At 35.3% G+C, this 23,494-nt stretch overlaps 2 protein-coding genes across 6 annotated transcripts; both read right to left on the minus strand.

Annotated features, from left to right (window-relative positions):
* Positions 1-16,547: 16,547 nt before the first annotated feature.
* Positions 16,548-18,881, minus strand: LOC121971237 (actin-depolymerizing factor 5-like). Its single transcript, XM_042522401.1, has 3 exons — positions 18,748-18,881; positions 18,398-18,657; positions 16,548-16,885 (listed from the first exon to the last, which is right to left on the minus strand). Exons 1-3 carry the CDS (start codon positions 18,766-18,768, stop codon positions 16,735-16,737), a joined length of 432 nt encoding a protein of 143 aa, XP_042378335.1. The 5' UTR covers positions 18,769-18,881; the 3' UTR covers positions 16,548-16,734.
* Positions 18,882-19,696: 815 nt separating this feature from the next.
* On the minus strand, positions 19,697-23,287 carry LOC121971236 (G2/mitotic-specific cyclin-2-like). 5 transcript variants are annotated; one of them, XM_042522400.1, is made up of 12 exons: positions 23,059-23,287; positions 22,833-22,867; positions 22,627-22,705; positions 22,481-22,537; positions 22,331-22,376; positions 22,091-22,249; positions 21,874-22,014; positions 21,373-21,462; positions 21,045-21,266; positions 20,475-20,573; positions 20,223-20,404; positions 19,697-20,144 (listed from the first exon to the last, which is right to left on the minus strand). In XM_042522400.1, exons 2-12 carry the CDS (start codon positions 22,858-22,860, stop codon positions 20,006-20,008), a joined length of 1,242 nt encoding a protein of 413 aa, XP_042378334.1. In that variant the 5' UTR covers positions 22,861-22,867; positions 23,059-23,287; the 3' UTR covers positions 19,697-20,005. The 5 variants fall into 5 exon arrangements, with proteins under 5 accessions (XP_042378334.1, XP_042378333.1, XP_042378330.1 ...); XM_042522399.1 differs by having other exon boundaries at positions 22,833-22,939; XM_042522396.1 differs by having other exon boundaries at positions 22,806-22,867; positions 23,059-23,286.
* Between the last annotated feature and the right edge of the window lie 207 nt (positions 23,288-23,494).

The raw sequence follows: 23,494 nt of genomic DNA on the forward strand, positions 1-23,494 counted from the left end.
GAATTTCAAACCGAAAGATTGTACGAAAAATATTTTAAACAAACATGGTTCTTTTCAAAAATGGATATCTTAAAAATAATTTTATTAACCTAAAAATCAGGCTGATTTTTTTTTATTTATTTAAAAATATAATTGTAATTCTCCGAAAAATCAAATTTGTCAAAATACATATCCAAAGAATTTTAAATTATGATTTTTCAATAATTTTTTTTAATTGAAGAAAAATTTTGAAAAATTTAATGCTGATAGATATTTCATTCAAGCAATAGAGGAAAAAATTTCATTCAAGCAATAGAGGAAAAAATTTCAGCAATAAATGTTAATAGTAGGCATATGATGATATTAATTTTGCAAGTAAAGTTAATCTTCCTAAACATAAAACATGCATAATCATTTATTTATACTAAGCAAGATTTTGGGATCCAAAATAAATTTTTACCTACAGAATTGATAAGAAATTTCTTTGGAACATATTTTTACGATATTTTTCTAATTTAGCCCTTATGATATTTAATATACCAATTTAGGCTTCTATAATTTTTCAGGTATTTTGATTAACACATGCAAATTTTTTTAATTTTTAAATTTGGTCATTCAATTTTTTATTTTCTTCCTTTAATTTATCATACATTTCAAAAGGGCATGTAAAACTTCCCTTTTCAAATTATTTTTTTTAGATTTGAGTTTATATAAGGATCTACTCACCGATTTAATACTTGAATATAGTTGCTCAGGAGGTAGTAAACATACCTCACTTAGTAGATTCGCTCTGAAGTTTATTTCTTCCTCCTCATTGCAGCTTTCTTTTGAGGAGCCTCCCCCTTCGTCTATGCTCTCCTCCTGGTGACTTGCCATCAATGCAAATCCAGCATACTCCTCTAGATCTGATTCTGATGATGACTCATCCCATGTCACCTTTGTGCTTTTTTGTGCTTGGTCTTTTCTTGTTGTCTTTCTTCTTCAGCTTTGGACAGTCATCCTTGACGTGCTCCTCTTTATTGCAATTATAATATCTTATCTTCTTTACTCTTCTTTTCTTCACTTGTACTTGATTAAATTTATTAGATCGAAAGAATTTCCTAAATTTCCTTACCATATATGTTAATTCATCGTCGAGGGAAGTGTCAGCGTCTGATTCATCCTTCTTGGCTTTTAGGGTAATGTTATTAGATTTTTCTATTTCCTGATTATCTACACAATGAGACTCGTGAAGTTTAAAAGTTGAAAATAAATTTTCAAGAGTACTTGCGTTGAGGTCCTTAGAGATATAGTAAGCATCTACTAAAGCTGACCAGTCTTGAGTTCTCAAAAAAGCATTGCGTGTACCTTAAAGAGTCATGATTTGCTACCTTTTCTTTGAGGTTGTTGAGCTGGGTGATCATATCTTTTATCCTTGCATGGAGTTGGGCTACCTTTTCTCCCTTGTTTATTCAAAGGTTCGTCAGTTGGCTTCGGAGGATATCCCACTTTGCTAGTTTAGCTTCTGAAGTACCTTCATGAAGCTCCAGGAATTTTTTCCAGAGATCTTTGACAGAGTCGTAGCTTCCGATTCGGTTGACCACCAAGGGCGGAAGAATACTAAGCAGATGAAACTCTACTTTTCCATTAGCCACGAAGTCGGCTTGTTCCTTCTTTTTCCACGTGTACTCTTCTTTCTCGGCTTCGTATTGATCCGTAGGTGCTACAAAATCATATTTTATAATTAGTAATATTTCAAAATCGGTCTTGAAGAATACCTCCATTCACTTTTTCCACGTCAAATCTCCCTCAAATTTAGGTGGGTAGATGTTGGATTCGGCCATTTCTTTTGCTTCGGATGGTGGTTAGTTCTTCTAAAGCGAGTTTGGCTCTGATATCACTTGTTAGGACCCATGCAACCAACAAGCGGGGGTAAATTACCTTGAAAAATAAAATCAAACCTTTCTCAATCTTATAGCTTGATTAAGACAATCACTTTATTAAAATAAACTAAAATGTATAAATTAAAAGAGACTACTAATATTTACTTGGTTACAAGCAGAGAGGTTGTTAATTCAAGAAGTTGAAAACACTAATCAAATTCTCCTTTTGTCGTAGACGGGAAAACCTCTTACAAGCATTAGAAGCACAAAATGAAGTAGTAGAATAGAAAATGAACTCATGTACAAGTGATTGTCTATACTACTGAGACCAGGGCTCTATTTATAGCTTGTTAGTTGAATTTGACTGTTTGCCGACGTGGTAGCTCCGGGCGCTTAGAAGGGCTCTAGGTGCCTAGGTGTGGATAAAATTTTATCCATGTCGCAACGGCTGGTCTGGATAAAACTTATCTGGTCCGAGCACTTGGAATATCTCCGGTTGCCTGGACCGTGTTGACCAACCTTGAAATAGGGCGTGTCGAGGAGGCACCTTGGGCTACCCCTAGGGGGTCCGAGCTCCCGGACCAGTCTAGTTCTCCTTTGATCTGGCTCCTGTTCATTTGGATGATTTGGGTCATCTAGAATAGGGCTCACTCGAATCCATTTTTCAACCTTCTCCTTGAGCAACCTTCCACTCTGGCTTCTTGTCCCTCGGAAATGTTGCGCTCTTCTTTCTCGTCCGCCAACGTACTATTCCGCAGCACCTCGTCCCTCGAACGCACTGAGCCCATTAACTCTCTCTCTTGTCGTCCTTCTCACTATTTGCGTCTTTCGCTCGACTTTCTGTGCTCTTAAGTTCCTGCACACTTAGACACAAGACATCAAATACACACAAAACCTAACTTAATTCGGTTGACCACATCAAAACTACCTTGAGGTATGTACACAAATAGCATTGGTTGTGATAAGGAACAATGTGAGCCTGATATGATCCCATATTAGGTCTAACGTGGATTAGGAAGATGGAGTTATAATATTATTGCTAAACAAATAATTATGAAGAGCTTAAGGGAAGGATGACTGGGTTTATGCAAGTCCTAGTTTAATTATTCTTTTGTTTGAATTTTTATTGAAATTATTTAAATGTCAAGGACCTATTTATATCAGTTCCTGATTGTAATTCTATCTAAATAACAACCTCAAGAGAAAAGATCTTTGAGATTAAACCAAAATCTGTTTTGTGAATTAGAATGAATTAAAAGCTTAAAAGAATTTATTCCTGTTTGAGAAGGTAAGAAGTTTGATTTCCAAAGCTACAAACACAAGTTTATGCAAGAGAAATATGTTCTTGGGCCAAATGTTTATGCTATTTCTATTTAGCATTGCTTAGAATTGAAGCTCCAATCATTCTAGTGCTAAATGAGAGTCCTTGTTCAGCTAAATTCTATAGAATCTAAATTGAAGCTACTTTGAAATCTCAATGTTGAAATCTCAATGTTAAATGATATAGAAGAAAAGGAAAAAAAAATAAGCAATTGAGAGTTGATGTAATTCTAATTCGAGTTATGAAGAACTTAGCTTGAGTTATGATCCTATATCAAGCCCAATGTGGGTCTAATATAATCTCATAACAAACCCAACGTGGGCATGATATGATCCCAATCAGGCACATGCTCTAGATGAAACATATGTAACATTGGAGCACCACCGAATAGACCTAGATAAGCAATGAATAACACCATTAGAGTCCTTGCAACACAAGAAACTCATAGAACTTGAATTGAGTGTGATCATACCTATTTAGGTCTATCAGTGGATTTTAGACTTAGCCTATTTGGATTTCTACAAACTTGCAACTTCTAGGAAGGGTTGAATAAGGAGAAGGTAGATATGATGTCAAACATTAGTTGTGACCAAGGAGCAAAATGGGCCCAGTATAGGGATATCAAGCCCATGTTAGGCCTGATATGATCTCATATCAGGCTCACATTCTAACGAAAATATATCATAACATTAGAGCACCACTAAAGAGCCCTAAATAAGCAATGGACGACACCATTGAAGTCCTTGCAACACCAGAAACCTATAAAACTTGAATTGGGTATGATTAGATCTGTTTAGGTCCATAAGTGAATTTTGACCAAAATTCAGTAATGGACCTAGGCTATTTGAATTTTTGCAAACTTGCAACCTCTAGGAAGGGTTGAGAAAAGGAAAGGTAGATATGGTGTCAAACCTTGATTGTGATCAAAGAATAAAATGCCACTGGTATAGGGATATCAGACCCACATTAGACCTGATATGATCCCATATCAGGTTCAGATTCTAGTTAAACATATTGGAACATTGGAACACTAGCAAAGACCCCCAAAATAAGCAATGGATGGTACCATTGGAGTCCTTTTAACACTAGAAACATATAGTGTAAGTACCCCGTGATAATTTTGATGTGATCAACCAAGTCAAGTTAGGTCCTGTGTATGTTTGATGCCTTGTGTGTAAGTGTGCAAGAACTTAGGAGCACAAGAAGTCAAGCGAAAGTTACAGCTAGTGAGAAGGATGGCACGAGAGAGAGTTGGCGGGCTCGATGCGTTCGAGAGATGAGGTGCTGCAAAAGAGTACGCTGGCGGACGAGAAGAAAGCATGCGACGTTTTTAAGGGATGAGAAATTGGAGCTAAAGATTGCTCGAGGAAAAGGCCAGAAGATAGGTTCAGGTGAGCCTAATTCTGGATGACTGAAATCACCCAGGTGAATGAAACCAGAATGAAGGAGAAACTAGACTGGTCTGGGCACTTGGACCCCCTGGGAACCCTAGGGGCGCCTCCTCGACGTGATGTTGAGTGAGAGCACGTCAGCCGCATTTGGGCGCTTGAACCATAATAAGTTTATCCTTTGTAAACCGTTGTCAGCGTGGATAAAGTTTTATCCATGTCCAGGCGTCCGAATCCCATCTAGGCGCCTAGAGCTGCCACATTAGCAAATGGTCAAATTCGACCAACATACTATAAATAGGGCCCTAGTCTTAATAGTTTAGAACAACAGTTGTAAACGAGTTCTGTACTTTAGTTTCTATTTCTATTCTTTACTTTTCTGAGCTTTCAATATTGTAAGAGACTACTCCATCTTTGGAAGAATGAGTTTTTAGTGAACTACATTTGTCTTGGATTAGTAATCCTTTGATTGCAAATCAAGTAAATATTCTTGTCTCTTTCTTTACTTTTATGCATTTAACTTTCTATTTTTTAACAAGTGTTTGCCTAACTTAGTTCAAAGACCAAGAAAAGGTATTCTTTTAATTTCAGGAAATTCACCCCTCCTATCGGTCGTCCGGGAACCTACAATTGATATCAGAGTAAGGATGTTTCAGAAGGACTAACCGCCGACCGAAGCAAAAAAATCAATGGTCGGACTAAGCTTCAACCCGCTAAAGTTCGAGGGAAAGTTCACACACTGAAAATGTTGAATGGAGGAATTTCTATGAACAGATTTCAAAATTATTTTAATAATAAAGTATGATTTTGTAGTTCCTAAGGATCAACAAGGAGAAGAGAAAGAACAAAATCAAAGGACAAAGAAGGAACAAAGTGATTTCGTAACCAACAACATAGCGGAATACCATTTGCTAAGTGTATTATCGCCTCAAGAAGTCAACTGCATTGAAAGCTACTCCTCAGCCAAAGGACTCTGGGAAAAATTCTTGGAGCTTTATAAAGGCACATCCGAAGCGAAGCTCACATGATGAGACATTCTTCGAAATCAATTAACAAACATCCGTCTAGAAAAAGGTGAGAAGATAGCCCAACTACACGTGAAGATCAAGGATCTGATCAACGACTTGGTCAACCTCAGTAAAACAGTAACCAACCGAGACTCGGTTTGCTATGCGCTCAACACCTTTCCCAGAATCCTAGAATGAACTTCGATCATAGATGTCTACTATATTTCTAAGGACTTGGAAGTAAGTACCTTAGAAGAACTTTTTTCAACTTTAGAATTACATGAATCCAGATGTGCATGGACAAGTAAAGAGTCAATCAGAACCTGGCACTAAGAGCCACCAAGAAGGATGAACCCAATTAAGACTCAAATATTGATATAGACCAAGAAGCTTATATGGTAAGAAAATTTAAAAAATAAATAAATCTAACAAATTTAAAGAAATTTAGAATAGAAAAAAACCAAGAAACAAAAGAAAAGTGTAATGCTACCATTTTCAAAAAGAAGGACACATAAAGGAAGACTATCCAGAGCTCAAGAAAGAGAAAGACAAAGGGCTAAGGCGAAACAAACACAAGAATCTCCAGGCCACATGGGATGAAAGTTTGTCATTCGAGTCTGAAATAGAAGTATATGCTGGACTAGCACTGATGGCTTGCCACGAAGAAATAAGCAACTCAGAAGCGAACATCGATGAAGGGGGAGCCACCTCAGATGAATACAACGATGCAGGGGGAAAATCTAGCTTCAGATCCGACAAGGTAAGTGAAGTATATCTCTTACCTCCTTATCAATTGTATTTTGGTATAAAGTCGATGTCTAAATAAATGTGTAAATTGAAAAACAAAAATTAAAAATTAAAGAAAAGCAAATTTAGAAATAAAATAATCTTAGCAAAATTATGTTTAATAGAGGATTTTGATAAATTAAAAATTGAAAATGCTAAGTTGAAAGAACAAATAGAAAATTAAAAAAATTCTACATGTTCAAATTTTAATACTTCAAAATTTTAGAAATTATTATGGACTAAATTGGTATTATAGATTCCATAAGGGTCAAATTAGAAAAGTAATAAAAAAGTACATTCTAAGAAATTTTTTTATTAATCTAGTAGATAGTAGCCTATATTAGGTTCTAAAATCATAAAATCATGACTAATTTAATCTTTATGCATGTTTTATTTTTAAATTTGATTAATATTTGCTTTTGGTTAAAATTGTCTAACTTTTTCAAATAATTTTTTAAATTTTTTTTTATTCAAAATTAATTATATCTTAATTTTCCTAAAAAAGATTTTATTACTTATCTGTGGGAAAAAATTTAAATTTTTTTGACCTCTGTATTATTTTTTAATGATTTTTTAATACAAATCATATTTTTTAAATTAAAATTATCTCGCAGAGTTATTTTTGAAAATTTTATTTTTCTATGATAAAACATCATGTTATCTGTCAAAAAAATTGTCAAAATTTTTCGACTATTATTTAATTTTCTAAGAATTTTTTGTCAAAATAATAATTTTTCATATTAAAAATTTTTGAACATTCAATTTTTATAAATTTATTTTGTTTTGTAGAAATGCTTTCTATTTTAGATACTTAAAAAATTTTACAAGATTTTTCAAGCTTAAAATCTATTTTAAAATATTTTTTATGAAAATATATCTCTTTGTATACAATAATTAATTATTGCTTTAATTAATCTTTTTTTTCTGAAAATTTTATTAGTATTTTGAGTAAGTATGTTTAACAGTTACAGATTTTTTTAGAATTTTTTTTAACAATTAAAAATAATTTTTAAATTATTTCTTTTGGAACCAATTTTCAAAAAATAATTTTTAGAATTTTTCTAAGTGTTGGTCACTGATTGTGTAACCCTTAGTATTTTTTTTATCTCTATTTTTAATGTGATCAAAGGGGAAGATTAAGTCTAAGGGGAGGTACATTTTAATTTCCATGTTTAATTCTTTGATTTGTATATTCATTTACTTAATTTTTTATTTTATCCTAACTTAACTTGGGTTGACCTACATCAAAAAAGGGAGATTATAAGTACCCCGTGGTTGTTTTGATGTGATTAACCAAGTCAAGTTAGGTCATGTATATTTTGTGCCTTGTGTTTAAGTGTGCAGAAACTTAGGAGGACAAGAAGTCAAGCGAATGATGTAGCTAGCGAGAAGGATGACATGAGAGAGAGTCGACGGGCTCAGTGCATTTGAGGGACGAGGTGCTGTGGAAGAGTACGCTATCGGACAAGAAGAAACTGCATGACATTTCCAAGGGATGAGAAGCCGGAGAGGAAGATTACTCGAGGAAAAAGTCAGAAGATGGGGCAAACCCAATTTCGGATGACCGAAGCCACCCAAGCGAACGGAACCGGAACGGAGGAGAAACTTGACAGTCAACTTGGTGTTGACTGTCTAGGTGCCTGGACCAAGTCCAGGCACTTGGACCAAGTCCAGGCACTTTGGACCAAGTCCAGGCGCCCAAACCCCATGGGCACCTCCTCGACACAATGCTGAGCGAGGGCACATCGACTGCGTCCGGGCGCCAAGACTAGGATAAGTTTATCCTTTGAGAATCATTGTCGGCATGGATAAAGTTTTATCCACGTCCAGGTGCTCGATCCCATCTAGGCGCTCGAAGCTGCCACGTCAGTTAATGATCAAATTTGACCAGCAGACTATAAATAGAGCTCTGGTCTCAGTAGTTTAGAACAACACTTATAAACAGGTTATGTACTTCAGTTTCTAGTTCTGTTATTTACTTTTATGAGCTTTTAACATTGTAAGAGACTACTCAGCCTTTGAAAGAAGGAGATTTTAGTGAGCTACATTTGCCTTGGATTAATAATCTTCTGATTTCAAATCAAGTAAATATTCTTGCCTCTTTCTATACTTTTATACATTTAACTTTCTATTTTTTAACAAGTGTTTGCCTAACTTAGTCCAAAGATTGAGAAAGTGTATTCTTTTAATTTTAGGCAATTCACTCCCCCCCACCCCCCTCCTCTTGTTGGTCATCTGGGGACCTATACATAGAACTTGAATTAGGTACGATCAAACCTATCTAGATTCATCAGTAGATTTTGACCAAAACTCACTAATAGACCTAGGAAGGTTTGATCGCACACAATTCAAATTCTAATATCTAGGAAGGGTTGAGCAAGGAGAGGATAAATATGGTGTTAAATCTTGGTTCTAACCACTATTAATGAAATTCTTGTAGTGTGCCAATTGGTATGGAATAATGTAGCTGATGGATTTTAATGAACAACACACCCTGTCAAGTTTAAATTTACAAACACCCTAATTTTAAAGTTATAATTTATAATTGAAATCCCATTTACAAGCATATTTGAAATGTCCAAACACACCCTATATAGTTGAAAACCAATGATGAACCTAGCCTATTTGAATTTATAAAATTCACAACCACTATGAAGGGTTTAGTTTATAGAATGTAGATATAGTGTGAAGTATTAGTTCTGGTTTACTGAGATTGGTTTACATTAACATTGACATTTTTCACTAGTCAATACCACTATGCCAATTTGGACATTGTGATTTCTATTTGGTTAGGCAATTATGTTGTTATTCCTGTGACTATTCAGTATACACTTCTCATATCATAGATAACACTGTGTATTAAACAACCAATACTATATACAAAGATAAAAGGTAACAACAGTCTACATAATTGTAGCTTTACATTCTCTACTCGACTGTTTTTATAAAAACACTATGGATATACTACATACAAAGATATAAAAAAAATAACACTCTACATAATTATAGCTTTACATTCTCTACCCAACTATTTTTCTTACAACATTATGTATAATTAATCTGATGTTTTCCAGAATCTGACCTTCAAAATTTGATACTAGTGCATTCATTCTAATTTTTTCATGTCTCCTTGTTTAAAGTTTATATTCAGATCATATAGCATATATTGAATGTATTGCATCACAAAGAAGTCACACTCAACAATATAAACAACATTAGTAATTTAATATTTGATATTTTATATACAATTTTTATATTCATATTGTTTCTCATTTACTTACCCGACTTATTATTGTGAACATTCTACTATGAGGGAGACTTATTTGTCCAAGGGATGATGACTTTCAAAATATGGATGAATAGCAGCAAGTTGCTCATGAGTATATTATTTTAACTCTGATACCTATATGTTGAATAAGAAATTAAAAATATACATCAACTAGAATTTATACTATAATACTAACATTTACATGAATATTGGATGCTCACTGCTGCTTCAAAATTATATTTCAATTTACAATCGCTTGCAAGAGAATTATAATGATTGAAAGTTATTGTTTTAGTGTCCACTGAAAACAAGTCAAAGTATGTCTTATCATTGGACAAAGGTATAAAAATAGACCTAACCCCTTTATCTTCCATATTTGTCTTTATCACTTGTTACATGAAAAACTTAAGGATTTTATTGTTGATTATAAATATGCAAAGGCATACAATATTAACCAAATAATAAAATATATTTTAATATTATATATTCTCAAATCATTTACATTTCTTACAGTGAAGAATGTTGAATAATATATAGATTTATTGTATGATCTAACAGACAAGGATGCCCCCCTCCCCAAATAGAATTTTACAATATGTATCAATTAACTTCCCTTTTGTAAAAGCCTCGCTATTCACACCAGTAAGAAGAAATACATAGTTAAACCAAAAGGTGGTTCATCTCAAACTAATTCAGTTGTAAAACTACAAAGTAAATCAATTATTATAAATCAGGAAAATAAAGTAAAGAACTAGATAATTATTTTAACTTGTCACTGTTGGCGCTACTCAGAATTTTGTTCTGTTTCCTCTATACAAAAATTTATACAAGCACAAAACTTTTCCTAGCAACCCATGTACTTTTCAGAAGTTAAACTTGGATTGCAAACGAAACTTAACATTATTAATCCAAGTTCAACCCATGTGTTCATCAGAAGTTAAATCATATTACAGAAGTTGGTTAAATATCTATTTCAAGGATGGCCTTCCAGGCCGTTGGCGAGGCACTCGACCTTCTTGGGTATGGGATCATCCACCACTTCCTAGTCAAAGCCTTTCAAAGAAATTAAATATTTAAACTCCTTACAGTAAACCCTAGGTTAAACTACAGAGACCTCAATCAAAGCACAAGATCGCTAGCCTCTTGTGTTGGTACTTCAAGATCCATACAAAAAAAAAAAATAAACTAGTACACAATGGAAACAATTAACTAGTTATACCTTTCTTTGTATCTTAAAGACTTCTTGATCTTCTGCTGTATTCCTCTCCTCCTCTTGGACGTCGTGTGGGCAACGATCTACCAAGACGCAAAAACCACCCAAGTCCTTCTTTCTTCCGAGACTTTCAGCCACCAAGGGATCAAAGCTAAGAACACCACCTCTTGTTCTTCTTTGTTCCTTTCAACCCACCGGCTACAAGATGGTTGAAGCCTCTTGATGCCGTCGGCCTTAGGTGAGAAAGCAAGGGGAGAATAAGAATATAAGGGGGCCGACCACAAGGAGAATAGAAGAGGAATAGAAATTATGTAGATGATTATTATTTCTAAGACACCATCTATCCTCTTTTATAATCCTTGGTAATGGCTAAAAAGGAAAGATTTTAACAACAATTAAAATCTCTCTTTTAAATTTCCTATTATGGATAGCTACAAAAGGAATGTTTTAAAATTAAAAATCCCTCTTTTAAACATTGTAGATGGCTACAAAAAGGAAAGATTTTTAAAATTAAAATATCTCTTTTAAATCATGTTTACAAAAAAGGAAAGTTTTAACAAAAATAAAATCTCTCTTTTTAACCATTGTAGATGGCTATAAAAGGAAAGATTTTTTAAATTTAAAACTCTCTTTTAAAACCATGTGGATGACTTCAAAAAAGAAAAGTTTTTAAAATTTAAAATCTCTCTTTTAAAATATTGTAAATGACTACAAAAAGAAATATTTAAAAAATTAAAAACCCACTTTTAGACCCATCTTGGTCGGCCCCTTGCTTGGGCACCAAGCAAGGGGTGGTCGGTCTCTTGCTTGGGCACCAAGCAAGGATGTGACCGGCCATAAGGATGACTTAGGTGGATGCGAGACTTTATACATAGAGGCTACAACAAGGACCTAGAGGAGGAATTGGTTTTGACCTCCTGATGAGCTTGAGCTTCCTGTGTTCGACCCGAACACCCAACTCAAGTTCATCAATAATAACTCATACCACTAAAGAGTTATTATTGAACTACTGCACCAATTCTATATTACATTATGGGCTCCTTCTTATCATGAGTGTGTTAATCTCCCTGTGTTTAAGATATCGAATGTCCATTAATTAAATGAGTTACTGATAACTCACTTAATTAACATCTAGCTCCAAGAGTAGTACCACTCAACTTCATCGTCATGTTGGAACTAAGTCTACCTGTAGGGTTTACATGACAATCCTTATGAGCTCCTCAAGGGGAGATCATCATCCTAATAAATAGGACACAGTTTCCTTCTATAATCAACAACACACAATATAAATAATATTATTTCCCAACTTATCGAGTCTATTGATTTAACGAATAAATCTCACCCTTTGATAAATTAAAGAAATAAATACTAAAACTAGACTTTTAGCTAAATACAGACATTTGATCAATGTGATTCTAAATAAATGTTTATACAAAAAACTAGACTTTTAGTATACATTCTAACAGTCACTTAATTAAATAAACTATATAATTCAAAATTCAGACTACCATAATTTAGGTTCTCAATTTTTTTTAACAAATAGGTTATATCTTCGTCTTATTTTTTCTTCTTAAATTACTTCTTCACCAACTATGACCATAAACATAAAATACATTTAATTATTAATTTAAATTAAACAACTAAAACTAATATATATGCAAATACATACTTACGGTAATGACTTATTTCCTCATTTTATTAAATTAGGCAATCATAGTTGCTTCCTTCTCCGCCTCTTCTTCGAAATTGTCTTCTATAATTATGACAGTGTCTCTTTATTATTCTATATTATCTCCATTAATTTTTTTCCTTTCCATTTGTCTATATATAAATCAGGTTCTTTTACAATTTTTTCACCCTCTCTTCTAATATGATGTTCTTCACAGGCTCGCATATTTGTATCTTGCTCCACTTCCTCTTAGATAAAACTTGGAGCCATAATGTGTTAGGATCTTGATCACCAACTAGAAGGGGGGTGTGAATAGACGACCACCAAAATCATTTGCTTCCTAAGTATTCGTTAGTGCACGACAAAAATATAGAACTAATACGAATACAAAAACTAATACTAAAAACAAGAAAGAAAACAATCAACCGCTAACATATTGATTTAACATGGTTCAGAAACCTCATCATAATCTCTTGATCACACATAAGAATCACACCAAGAGCTTTGGAGACTATAATAGCCTTTAACCAAGTCTATTTTTGTCACCTAAGCCAACCACCCTAAGCTCCATTATATAGAGCTTAGAAGGAAACACCTAAGTCGTGTTTCCGCCACCAATTGATTGACCTCTGTGGAATTCGATTGTTACAACCTAATGGCTCGATTCTAGTCGACTACCCAAACATGGATCAATCGACTGAACCATATGGGTTGAGTGAACAGAAGTATTATGTTGGTTTCCAGTCGACTGTGCCATCGACTGGTAACCCTAGAACCACAGATCTCATAATTCCATTCAGGTTTTGCTGGTTCTTAACCACCAATCAACTGGAACATATACCAGTCTACAGATAAACTCTAACTTAGGATTTTACTTCAAGTACAATCACTCATGCACTCACCTTAACCCGCACAACCTTGACCTTACCTTCTAGTCTTCTCCATCAGCCTTGTGTCACTCGGATGCTTCTCCATCTTTCACGCCTTGCTTTCAAAAGCTTCCTTCCACCTTGTCCTTGTTGTCGGGTCTTCCTTTGCTAAGAGGCTCCTTACCTCCAGGTCTTCACCTTGCCAAGTCACACTCGGACTTACACAACCAAGCCTCAAGCTTGAACTTACACTGCCAAGACTCCCATGCTTGGACTTCACCTTTGCCAAGATCACACTTGAATTTTCCTTTGCACTTGTCACCTGCACACTCAATAGCACATATCAAATACAGATGCAAAACTTAACTTAAATCATTTGTCCAAACATCAAAATCTAAGGGTACATCAATTTCTCTAACATAATAGACTATCAATTGGAGTATCCTTGTAATCATAGTGACTTCGATCACGTCCTCTCCTACTCCTTGTTTGAAAAGCAACTGGTTCAAGATGAGGATCAACTATAGAATTACTTGATTGAGCTTGCATGACTTTATTTTCTATTATTTTGAGTAATTCTTTCACCATTTCATTCAGATGCATGTTCTTTAATGTTAACTCCTTGATTCGTTTTACTTGAATGATGCATTTACAATATTCTTTATTACTTTGGCATCCAACTTTTGCGTCATCTAATTATAATGTCTCCATTAGATGTGGAATATCATCAATGAAATAAAGGTTCTCCACCAATGTATTTTTATATTGGGTAGGGATTAGTTAAATCGTAATATATCAAATTAAAAAAAATATCTTAAAAACAACATATTAACCTAAGTTAGGTGATAGTCTTCAATATTTACTTCTACATGTGAGACTCAATCGAACAAGACCCTCACCTTACTAATATGTGAAGGAATAGTTTTCCACTTATTTATTGGCGCTCCTTCAATATTATATGATTTCTGAATTGGAACATGCTCCAAAAACCACGTGTGATTCATCATAACAAGTGTTGTTACATATTTATAAATTTCTACAAAATTGATTAAAAATTTAACATCAAAAGTAAACTCACAACCAAAAGACCAAAAATCCTTTTAGGTAAGCGAGTATGGTGTTGGAGTCATATGTCTGAGTTGATGAAAATATGTCCCTAATTTTAAATAATTGTGGAGACATAAATTGATGGACGACTTCAACCTTGTTGAATCTACTAAGATTGTAAAAATCATCTACTATAACTACAAAACCTAAAGGAACCTTATATGTACTAGAAGAAAATAAGACATAAACAAATATATATATATATAATGTAGAATTTGTCAAATAATAAAATATCATCATCTACTTTAACTTTATTGCCATAAAATTTAAGTAACTCCTCAATTCTTAATCTAGTTGCTTCTTTTTTATTAAGAAGTAAGAAAGAGGTCATCCGATGTTTTAGTTAAATTCATAGGAACCAAAGCACCTCAGTCTACAATACCAAGCAACAAGGGCACGTCTCTTATAGTGAAGGCAACTGGTACACATGAAAAAACTAAAATGAATAGTTATCTTCTGCCATATATTTTTTGCTAACCAAAATGAAAAAAATATTAAGTTTCTCAAACTATTTAATTTTACTAAAATGCTTAGTACTTGATGCTTAAAATTCACAACTATAACTTGTACCTGAGAATCTAAAGGTTTGAGATGTTGAATCTCAATTTTAAAATATATTGACCAATATATCACGGATATGATGCATATCTTGTATGTCCAAAAAATGATTAACCAGCTCAGGTAACATCGAACCTAGGGTGACCGACCCCATGAAAGTTTCTCACTAGCCACCTGGGTAAATCGAGGAAGTGCACATGGAGGTCCATTCTGACAGCCAGTATTCTTAGGTCCGCTACCCATTAAAGAGAAAAATTCTCAATAATATATAGCAGCTGAGTCTCAAACTCTAGATCTCTAATCTATCACTGGAGGGTCTAACCAAGACACTTTACCCTCGGAGGTCAAATCTTGTATGTCCAAGAAAATACTAAAGGGGGGTTGTTTAATCATTGCTATGTGTTGATCATGTAAAATAATAGATCCATGATGTCTTGCTTTCATTGTGGATGCTCGAAAGAAACTCTTAAAGTGACCTAACGCATTGTTCCAATGCAGTTTCTGTCCAACATTAACTTAAGCCTATAATTTTTTACCAATTTAAATTATTAACAATCAAATTCAAATGGGTGGAGGTTTTCCAAATTCAAACGTGTATTGTTCTAAATATCTCCAACAGTAGTGCTATTTTGACCTAGTCAGGTCCTATGAGTTTCTAAGGTGAACATGGACATGATCCATACCTTTGCGAATGATTGAGAAGTAGAGATTGAAACACCCGCACCTTCTCGTTTCATTTTGAAAGCAGAGTATTCGAGAGGGACGCATGAAAACATTTACAGAGGCTTTCAGTTTGGGGGGGGGGCGATCTCGTCAACTAAAACAGAGCGTCAAATTTTTACAATCAGAGACTTAGATTAAGTTTGCCTGCACTGTGTGTGTGAGAGAGAGAGAGATGTTGACATTGCGTGCATCCGAACCATCAAAATTGTTTTCAAATTAAAACGGTTCAAATGTAGTTCGGATGTTTTGGAAAATAACGTATAGAAGTGGAGGCTAACGGAAGGGGTAGAACAGGAATAACATATAAGTGAGTGCCCTCTTTGGTTAATAGTATAGTATAGTATGTCTTTGGGTCGATATGAAATCTTCTGTGCAACCTTTAGTAAATTGTCATTTATAATATTAATTTTAGTCACAAGAGGGTGTTACTTGTTTTCTTATGTAAAAAATGATCCCTGTAAACTAATAAAACTAACTATAATAATGTTTGATCAAGGTTAGCTTGGAGTTTCAAGTAAATCCAACTAAATTTCATGTATATACTACTTTTTTTTTTACTTAGATCTTATAAAATGAATACAAACAATCCTTATCTTTAAAAACAAGTTTAGTTCATAATATTTATGCATTTTGTAGTAGTGTTGCTGAAGCTTTTCCTTCAGTCAATTGAGCTGAATCTAACCCAGAAATGGTGTTGCTGGACTGGGCTCACCGAAGAAACCGAACATGTTATTTGGGTGTCAAGCAACAAGACACAAGTCCCAACTGTTTAAGATCGGCTTAACTGGTGCATTCGATAAAAGAACATTATTCCCTTTCCAGGAACACTTCATAATGCATTACTACTACATTAAAGACAAGCAATGCGAAAGATGAATGGGAGAATGCACTGCCTCAAGCACATGATAAGCTAAACGAAACAAGATCTAGGAATACTTTGTCAGTTAGCAGCAACTGATGCTGGCAATTATTAATCCAACTTGCTCATTTGGCCTTCTCTTGGATCACATCAAATCCCATCTCTGTAGGGTCAGTTGCTTGCACCTCATAGTGGATCCCTTCCAGTAGCCTTCTCAGTCCTTGTTTTGAGGTTGCATACAAGATCTTTGATCTGATCCTTGATGCGGTTGGGGACCTGCAAAAGTAGCACAATGCCTAGTTCTAAAATCCAAGACAACATCAAATAATGCACCAGGAAACAGTATTTCCAACTCAATTCGTTAGATGGAAAACCAATAGTGAATTGGATCAGTGAAGCTTGGCTGAGAATCAGTAAGAACATCCAAATTCAATCTCTCACACACAATAGGTTTCTGTGTTTTAAAAAGGTCTACAAGTGTAAAATCTAGTCGAGAATTGGTGAGAAGTGCTGATAGAAAGCAATTTCCAGACATCTTTAAGATTCATGAACTGATTGATATGTAAATCTGATACGTATGCAATTCAGATTATAAAATGAAAATTGGTAGAAGAGATATGGGCATGCATGATTGTGTAGGCGTACATCAAGATCAAGGTTAGCAAAAGGGCAAGAAGAGGTTTCTCTTTTAGAAAAAATGAATAGTGGAAAGTCTAATCTCCACGTATTACTTGTTTGGCTTACTAAGATGGATGGATGCTTCCAAGAAACTAATACAAAGTGGGTGCTCTTGTCAATATGTGTGTAGACTTTTTAATTGTCTTTGCTTTATCAAGCTATTCATTCAAAGAATCCTAAGCAACAAGAAAGGCTACTTGGGGTCTTTCTTCCTTTGGGTTCTTTCTTCATATCATCTCCTAAATCCCTAATATAAAAGTTAGGAATATGCTTGTAACACTTCAACTTTCTACTACAAGTAAGGATTTCAAGATTTTGAAAGGAAAAAAAAAACATAAAGTTCCTAATTTTTATTAAATTAAGGAATTAAAGTTCATGTTAGTGGAATGGCTTCCCTCTACCATTTTGAAACTCGAACAAAGTGGATCTAAAGGGAACATCTTTTCCCCATGAAGTTGGCCCCCTTAACTTTACTGATTTGTGCTTGATGTTTAAGATTTAGGGCGCAGATGTAGAAGTAGGATGGTTTCTAAACTATGAATTAAGGTAATCATGAACAGAACAACAAGTTCAAGACTTTTAAGATATTGCAAAGTCAACTTAAGATAAATTTATGCTGATTGATAAAAGCACTTTCAATGGCTGCTAATCTTTATCATGGATGGTTTCTAGATTAAAGATGACAGAGAATGGAGGATTTCTAGACATATTTAGCAGAGTGAAATTGAGATCAGATCAAGTTATGCATGGTTTTTTGTTTCTTTTTAAAGTCACAAAATGTCCTCTTATACATTTTTTAGGGTTCTAAGACTGGTATTAGTCTTAAAAGTTTTAGATCAAACAGATGAAGCAAAAGAAGTGCAATCTCTTGAGTTCCTTTTTTTCTTCTGGAAGACATAGATGTAGGATTTAATATGAAATAATTACATAAAAAATTACCAGGTCATGAAGAAGAATAAATTTTTGAATGTTTATCTTGGGGTCACAAAAATGTCCTTTTCCTATTCGTCTAGGGTTTTCATCAACTGCCATTGATCTTAAGGATCGATGATTTATAGATCAATTCGAGTCGAGGAAAAAGCAAAGCGATCATAGAGAACGAACGAGTACCAGGTGATGAAGAAGATCTTGCTCTTCTGGCAGTTATCACGGGAGACGAAGTCGAAGTCGAAGACGGCGTAGCGGCAGTCGTCGGCTGGGAGGGCGGCGGCGAGGCCGTCGTAGCCCTCGCCGGCGGCGCCGACCTTGTCGACCATCACCTCCCGTGCCTGCTCGTCGATCTTGTACACCACGTAGCGGCTCACTTTCTTCCACTTCATCTCCATGAATGAGCTCAAACACTCCTGCTTCACCCGCATCCCCTCCGTCGCCTACCATTATTTTCCCCCGGAAAAAAAACAGCCTTTCGAATCAAAATCGAAACATTATATGATTAAAGTAAGAAATCGTGGATAATTCACCATCTTGAAAGCCATCGCCATGGTTGATGGTTGGAGCTTGCCTGTGGCGATCGGTGAGCTCTGCTTCTGCCTTCGGAGTAGAAGACATTCTCAGAGGGAATAATTTTATAGGCCGACGAAATATCCTCCTTTTTCACAATAAACGGAAAATTTTCTTTTTGCTCTTTATATATATTTTTTCAAAAGTACCCTTTCAAAGTTCAAAATCATCAAAATACGCTCCAGATAATATAAAATCCATCAAGCTAATCACATGTTTTGCACGTGAGCTCCTTAGTTAGTTGAAGGATGATCAAGCGTTTTGTGAAAGTTATTTTAGATTGCGAGCGATCATGTAATTTTAAATTCTTAAAGGTTAAATATAAGAAAAATATACAATTTGGTAATTAGTTAAGAGGTGTGATTAATTATTTGATATTTTAATAGTAGTGTTTATTTCATTGTGCAGGGCACTATCTTAGGACACCACTCAACACCAGCTCAATAATTATTATTTTAAGCTTTTTAGTTGGATAAAAATGTTTTTTTTTCATTAGGAAGTCATCAAAATGAATCCTACCTAATTGTTTAGGATTGCCTATGTTTGCTTTAGTCCTAATATTGTTGTGAGATTAGAAATAAATGATTAGTTAGTTACAAATCACTTTTGGAGAATCAATAAAACTTTAGAAACCAAGAAGAAGATTTATATTAAAGCTTTAAAAATCAGAAAGGCTAAATAGAAACTCAAGAACTCTTCAGTTAAACAAATCGCTTGGGGGAAGCAACAGAAGTCCGAAACCAAGAAGAGGAAGATTTGTTAATACAAACAAATTGAAATAAAAACTACAAAAGGGAGATCGATCGTTTATGAGAAAATTGTTGAAGGTGAAGAAGAGCTATAAAAGTTCAGAAAACAAGAAGGGAAAGGTGAAAAGATTAAGAGAGAAACAAATGATCTTTTCTCATGTACAAGTGACAACTCGAGAAGAATTCAAAGGCTAAATAGCCAGTAAAAAAAGTTAATCTTAACCACCTGGAAAAGAAAATTCTTGTACAATTACATCAAAGTTGAAATGTGAACCAGCGGTTACAACAACTTTATAGCTGAGTTGACTCTAACCTAATACATAATTTTTTTTTGCATGCAAACATGATGTTTTTCTCATGTTCCTGCAACTGTTGTTACTTCAATCAATCCCACAACTTCGTGGTTTGGTCCTTGCCATGTTAAAAATCAATATTAGTGATTGCCACCGTTCCTCATCAGCAAGAAGGATTAGTTTTCCAGTAGAAAAATAGCAGCTTCTGTTTTTGCTGCACATCCATACTTCAAAGTACTGTATTTTCTATGTACTCCAGTGAGCTTTCCAGTTCCAGCTTTGAGGTGGAAATCCACCATCAGCATAGAGCATTCGCTGTGATCAAGAAAGATTTTAGGGCAACGATAAAGATTTCGAAAGAGAAGGAAACAGAAGTCGCAGAATGCAACTCACAGTAGCTGGTTCTCTGAATAGGCAGTGTATAATTCGCAAGTTTTTGTCCATTCCTTGTGCCTCCTGAGAGCACAGTGTGCAGTGTATATTGCTGCAGCAGCCAGCAATGAAGGGCGGAATTTGAGCATCTTGTACTCAACCAAGGAAAGCTCTATGATGAAGTAAGCAAGAAGCTCCAACTGCTAGGTGTAGTAAGCAAAACGTAAATTTTTTCTTTCAAACATGGTAGGCAATTCTTAAAAAAATTGTTACCTTTCGATCAGATTGAGCTGCCTTGAGAAACCTTTTCATGAAGACACAAGGAGTTGGAAAGGACATATTGAAGCGCAAGGTTCCAAGTATCAACTTTTCCTGCAAAACAGAATGACAAACAACAGAGTTGAGGAAACGACTACTAACTAATCACACAAAACCAAAGCTAAACCTGCTATTCGTCGGTTGAACTAAGTTTCAAGCTCCAAATTCTCTTGACTAAATGGTTAGATTTTATGGGCTAGCACAAGCACACTAACACAGCGTTCTGTTTAGAGTAACATACCAAAACCATTTGTATCTAGACAAATACTGATAGGTGTTTTGTTTTTCCATTTCTACCATGTTTCAAGCATAGAGAAGAAATTATCTAATGACTAAATTCTTAATATATATATACGGGTGTTACACTACACCGTGTGTGCGCCTGAGGGCGGCTGCCCACGTGACCAGCGCCTGCCATGTGGACAGTTACCCTCAGGAGGGTAGGGGGTGGAGAAGACTCATTACAATAATCTACAATTAGTAGCACTAAGTATATTCGCCGTAGTTTCTTAGGGAGACAATTACCATTTCAATCACTTCAGTCCTTGTATAAGCTTTGTCTGAAATTAAGATCAAGTCCTCGACAACAGGAACAGATACTTCCTCATACTTGCAAGCCAAAAACAATGCTGTAACTCCAACCAGCTGAAGTTTTTTCCTTGCTAATGCCTGGCATTCTAAGAATCTATCGATAATGTTTATAGTCAAAAAGAGTGTCTCTTCCATTAACTCAAATTTATAATGCACCTGTGAGGAAAGATTTAGAAACCATAAGTATAGTTTGTAAAGATAGGAGAATTGATTCAGAAAGATTTTAATAAACATGCGATGTGTTATAATTAATATGTAGTACCTCTATCAACCAGTCTATGAGAATAGCCCTCATTTTTTCATTGATATCAAACTGCTTGGACATGTAGTCAGGTTTCACACAACTTGCATCCTGCGATTACAAATTTGGTTGTATTTGAGTGGGCCATTAACTACTTACTCAGATGAAGAAATTTATTTGATCAGAGTTCAAATCACGCTAGCAGATGAAATAAACAGTGACACACTTCACCTAATGCATGTAGATTAGATTATAAAAATTATTTCAACTTGAGTTCATTCCTGTAATTGCCACTGGATTGAACATGGATCTTTATAGGAAAATTGAAGCTAGATAAATACTGAAGACATGATTCACAAATTGCCAATGGTAGCCAGGATATATTTCAATAGACAAGATTAATGTATTAGCAGGCATGACTAACAAGTTTTATCCATGGATCTGCAAAAGAAGAAGAGATTCGGAATGAGATCACAGTTCACAATAATGGTTTCTTCTAGTCAATCATCTCACAAGGAATACCTCTGTATTCCTGTAGAATCTGTATATGTCATCTACGTAATCAACGACTGCTAGTGGATCATCCCGATCACAGCTATCGATATCAGGCATCAAATTCACGATGATGTCTTCCATTTCAATCTCTTTGTGATCAGACCTATCCTGCAATGTGCCAAAATGGCCCTCTGAGTAAGCTACCAATAACTTGTTCAAGACTAAGGGATGAGTTTGAGCAGACCATTTCCTCTGCCATAGGCAATGGCAAGCCAATGGCTGATTTCTGCAAATCGACATCTATAGCTGTACGAATATCTGCGGAACTCAAACTCACATCAGGCTGTACGTTTGGTGTATGTTTCCTATCATTCCCAATTTGCTGATAATTTTCCTTGGACTCCTGAAGACTAACTTATTAGTAATCATATATTAGGCAACAACGCTGTGATTTACCAAGTTTCATTCTTTGAAAAAGGATCACCTGCTTCTGAGCTTGCGATTTGTTTGCCAATGAGGCAGCAAATCTCCTAAAGAAACCCGATCCATAAATCAAAAAAAAACCAGGACCAAAAAAATACGAGAAATCTTTTGAAGAAAGGAGAGTAAAATAGAACTTTTTGCGGGTGCTAACCTTGTAATCGGTCGTCGGGCGACAAGTGCAGGATTTTTTCCATCTAAATTACTTTTGCTACAGAAGACAGACAGAACATTGGATCATGCTGAAAAATTTGCATCAAAAGGAATGGTTAAGCATGATGCAGTAACTCAGTCAAACACCTCTTTGTCACCGCAGAAGGGTCGCGCTGCGTCCCCAACAGGTTCTTTATGTCCCTCAATGCTCTTCGACTGCCCATTTCTGTAACAAAGAATAGAATTAAATTCTTGTTCCTCAGCTGCGAATTCAATATTCAAACACCAAATTCTTCAAATAGCTGATCCAAAGATTAAACAAGAACCTCGAGAAGTCTTAGGTTTGAGCATGCCTTGTTCAATATCGCCAGCTGCATCCATTGCCCCTCTGATGTGTATGGCTCACTCAGCATTCAAGTAAAACGCAAAGACAAGTACGACCAAAAGAGAGATCTTTAGCCTTAAAAAGGCGAAATAGTATAAAAAAAAAAAATTAGGAATCGATCCACAAATTTCCGCTTCTAAGGTTTCAATCGAAGGCAAGAACCGACGAAATTATCGCGAAAGACTCGATAAGACCTTTTTTGGAAACAGATTCTCTCTGCCACCTCCTCGCCGAAATCCCGGCCCCTGAGAAGCCGCCGGACTTCCGATCCGAAGGTGAGGAGAGGAATCAATCGGAGCCCAAAAACCCTGATCAAATTATGCGCCTGGAGGGGGGGAATTTAACGCCCTCTTCTCCGCTAACTCTCTCTCCTCTTCGGGATTTGCGAGAGAAAGAGAGAGAGAGCGGATGGAAAGGAAGAAAAACAAGAAAGGATTCAAAACGATCGAGAACAAAAATAAGAAGGGACGCGCCCGTCCTCACATGCTTTCCTATCGGAGCTAACGGCTAGCCTGCCATGGCCGTATGATCGGTTCTGGACGGCTGGTGCGTCCCAACGGTCATGTCGGTTTCAAAATCTGTCGTTTCGGAGGGCGATACGCGACGGTCCAATTGGGCCGGTAATCTTGA

Source organism: Zingiber officinale, chromosome 4A, assembly GCF_018446385.1.
Source record: "Zingiber officinale cultivar Zhangliang chromosome 4A, Zo_v1.1, whole genome shotgun sequence".
Lineage (NCBI taxonomy): Eukaryota > Viridiplantae > Streptophyta > Magnoliopsida > Zingiberales > Zingiberaceae > Zingiber > Zingiber officinale.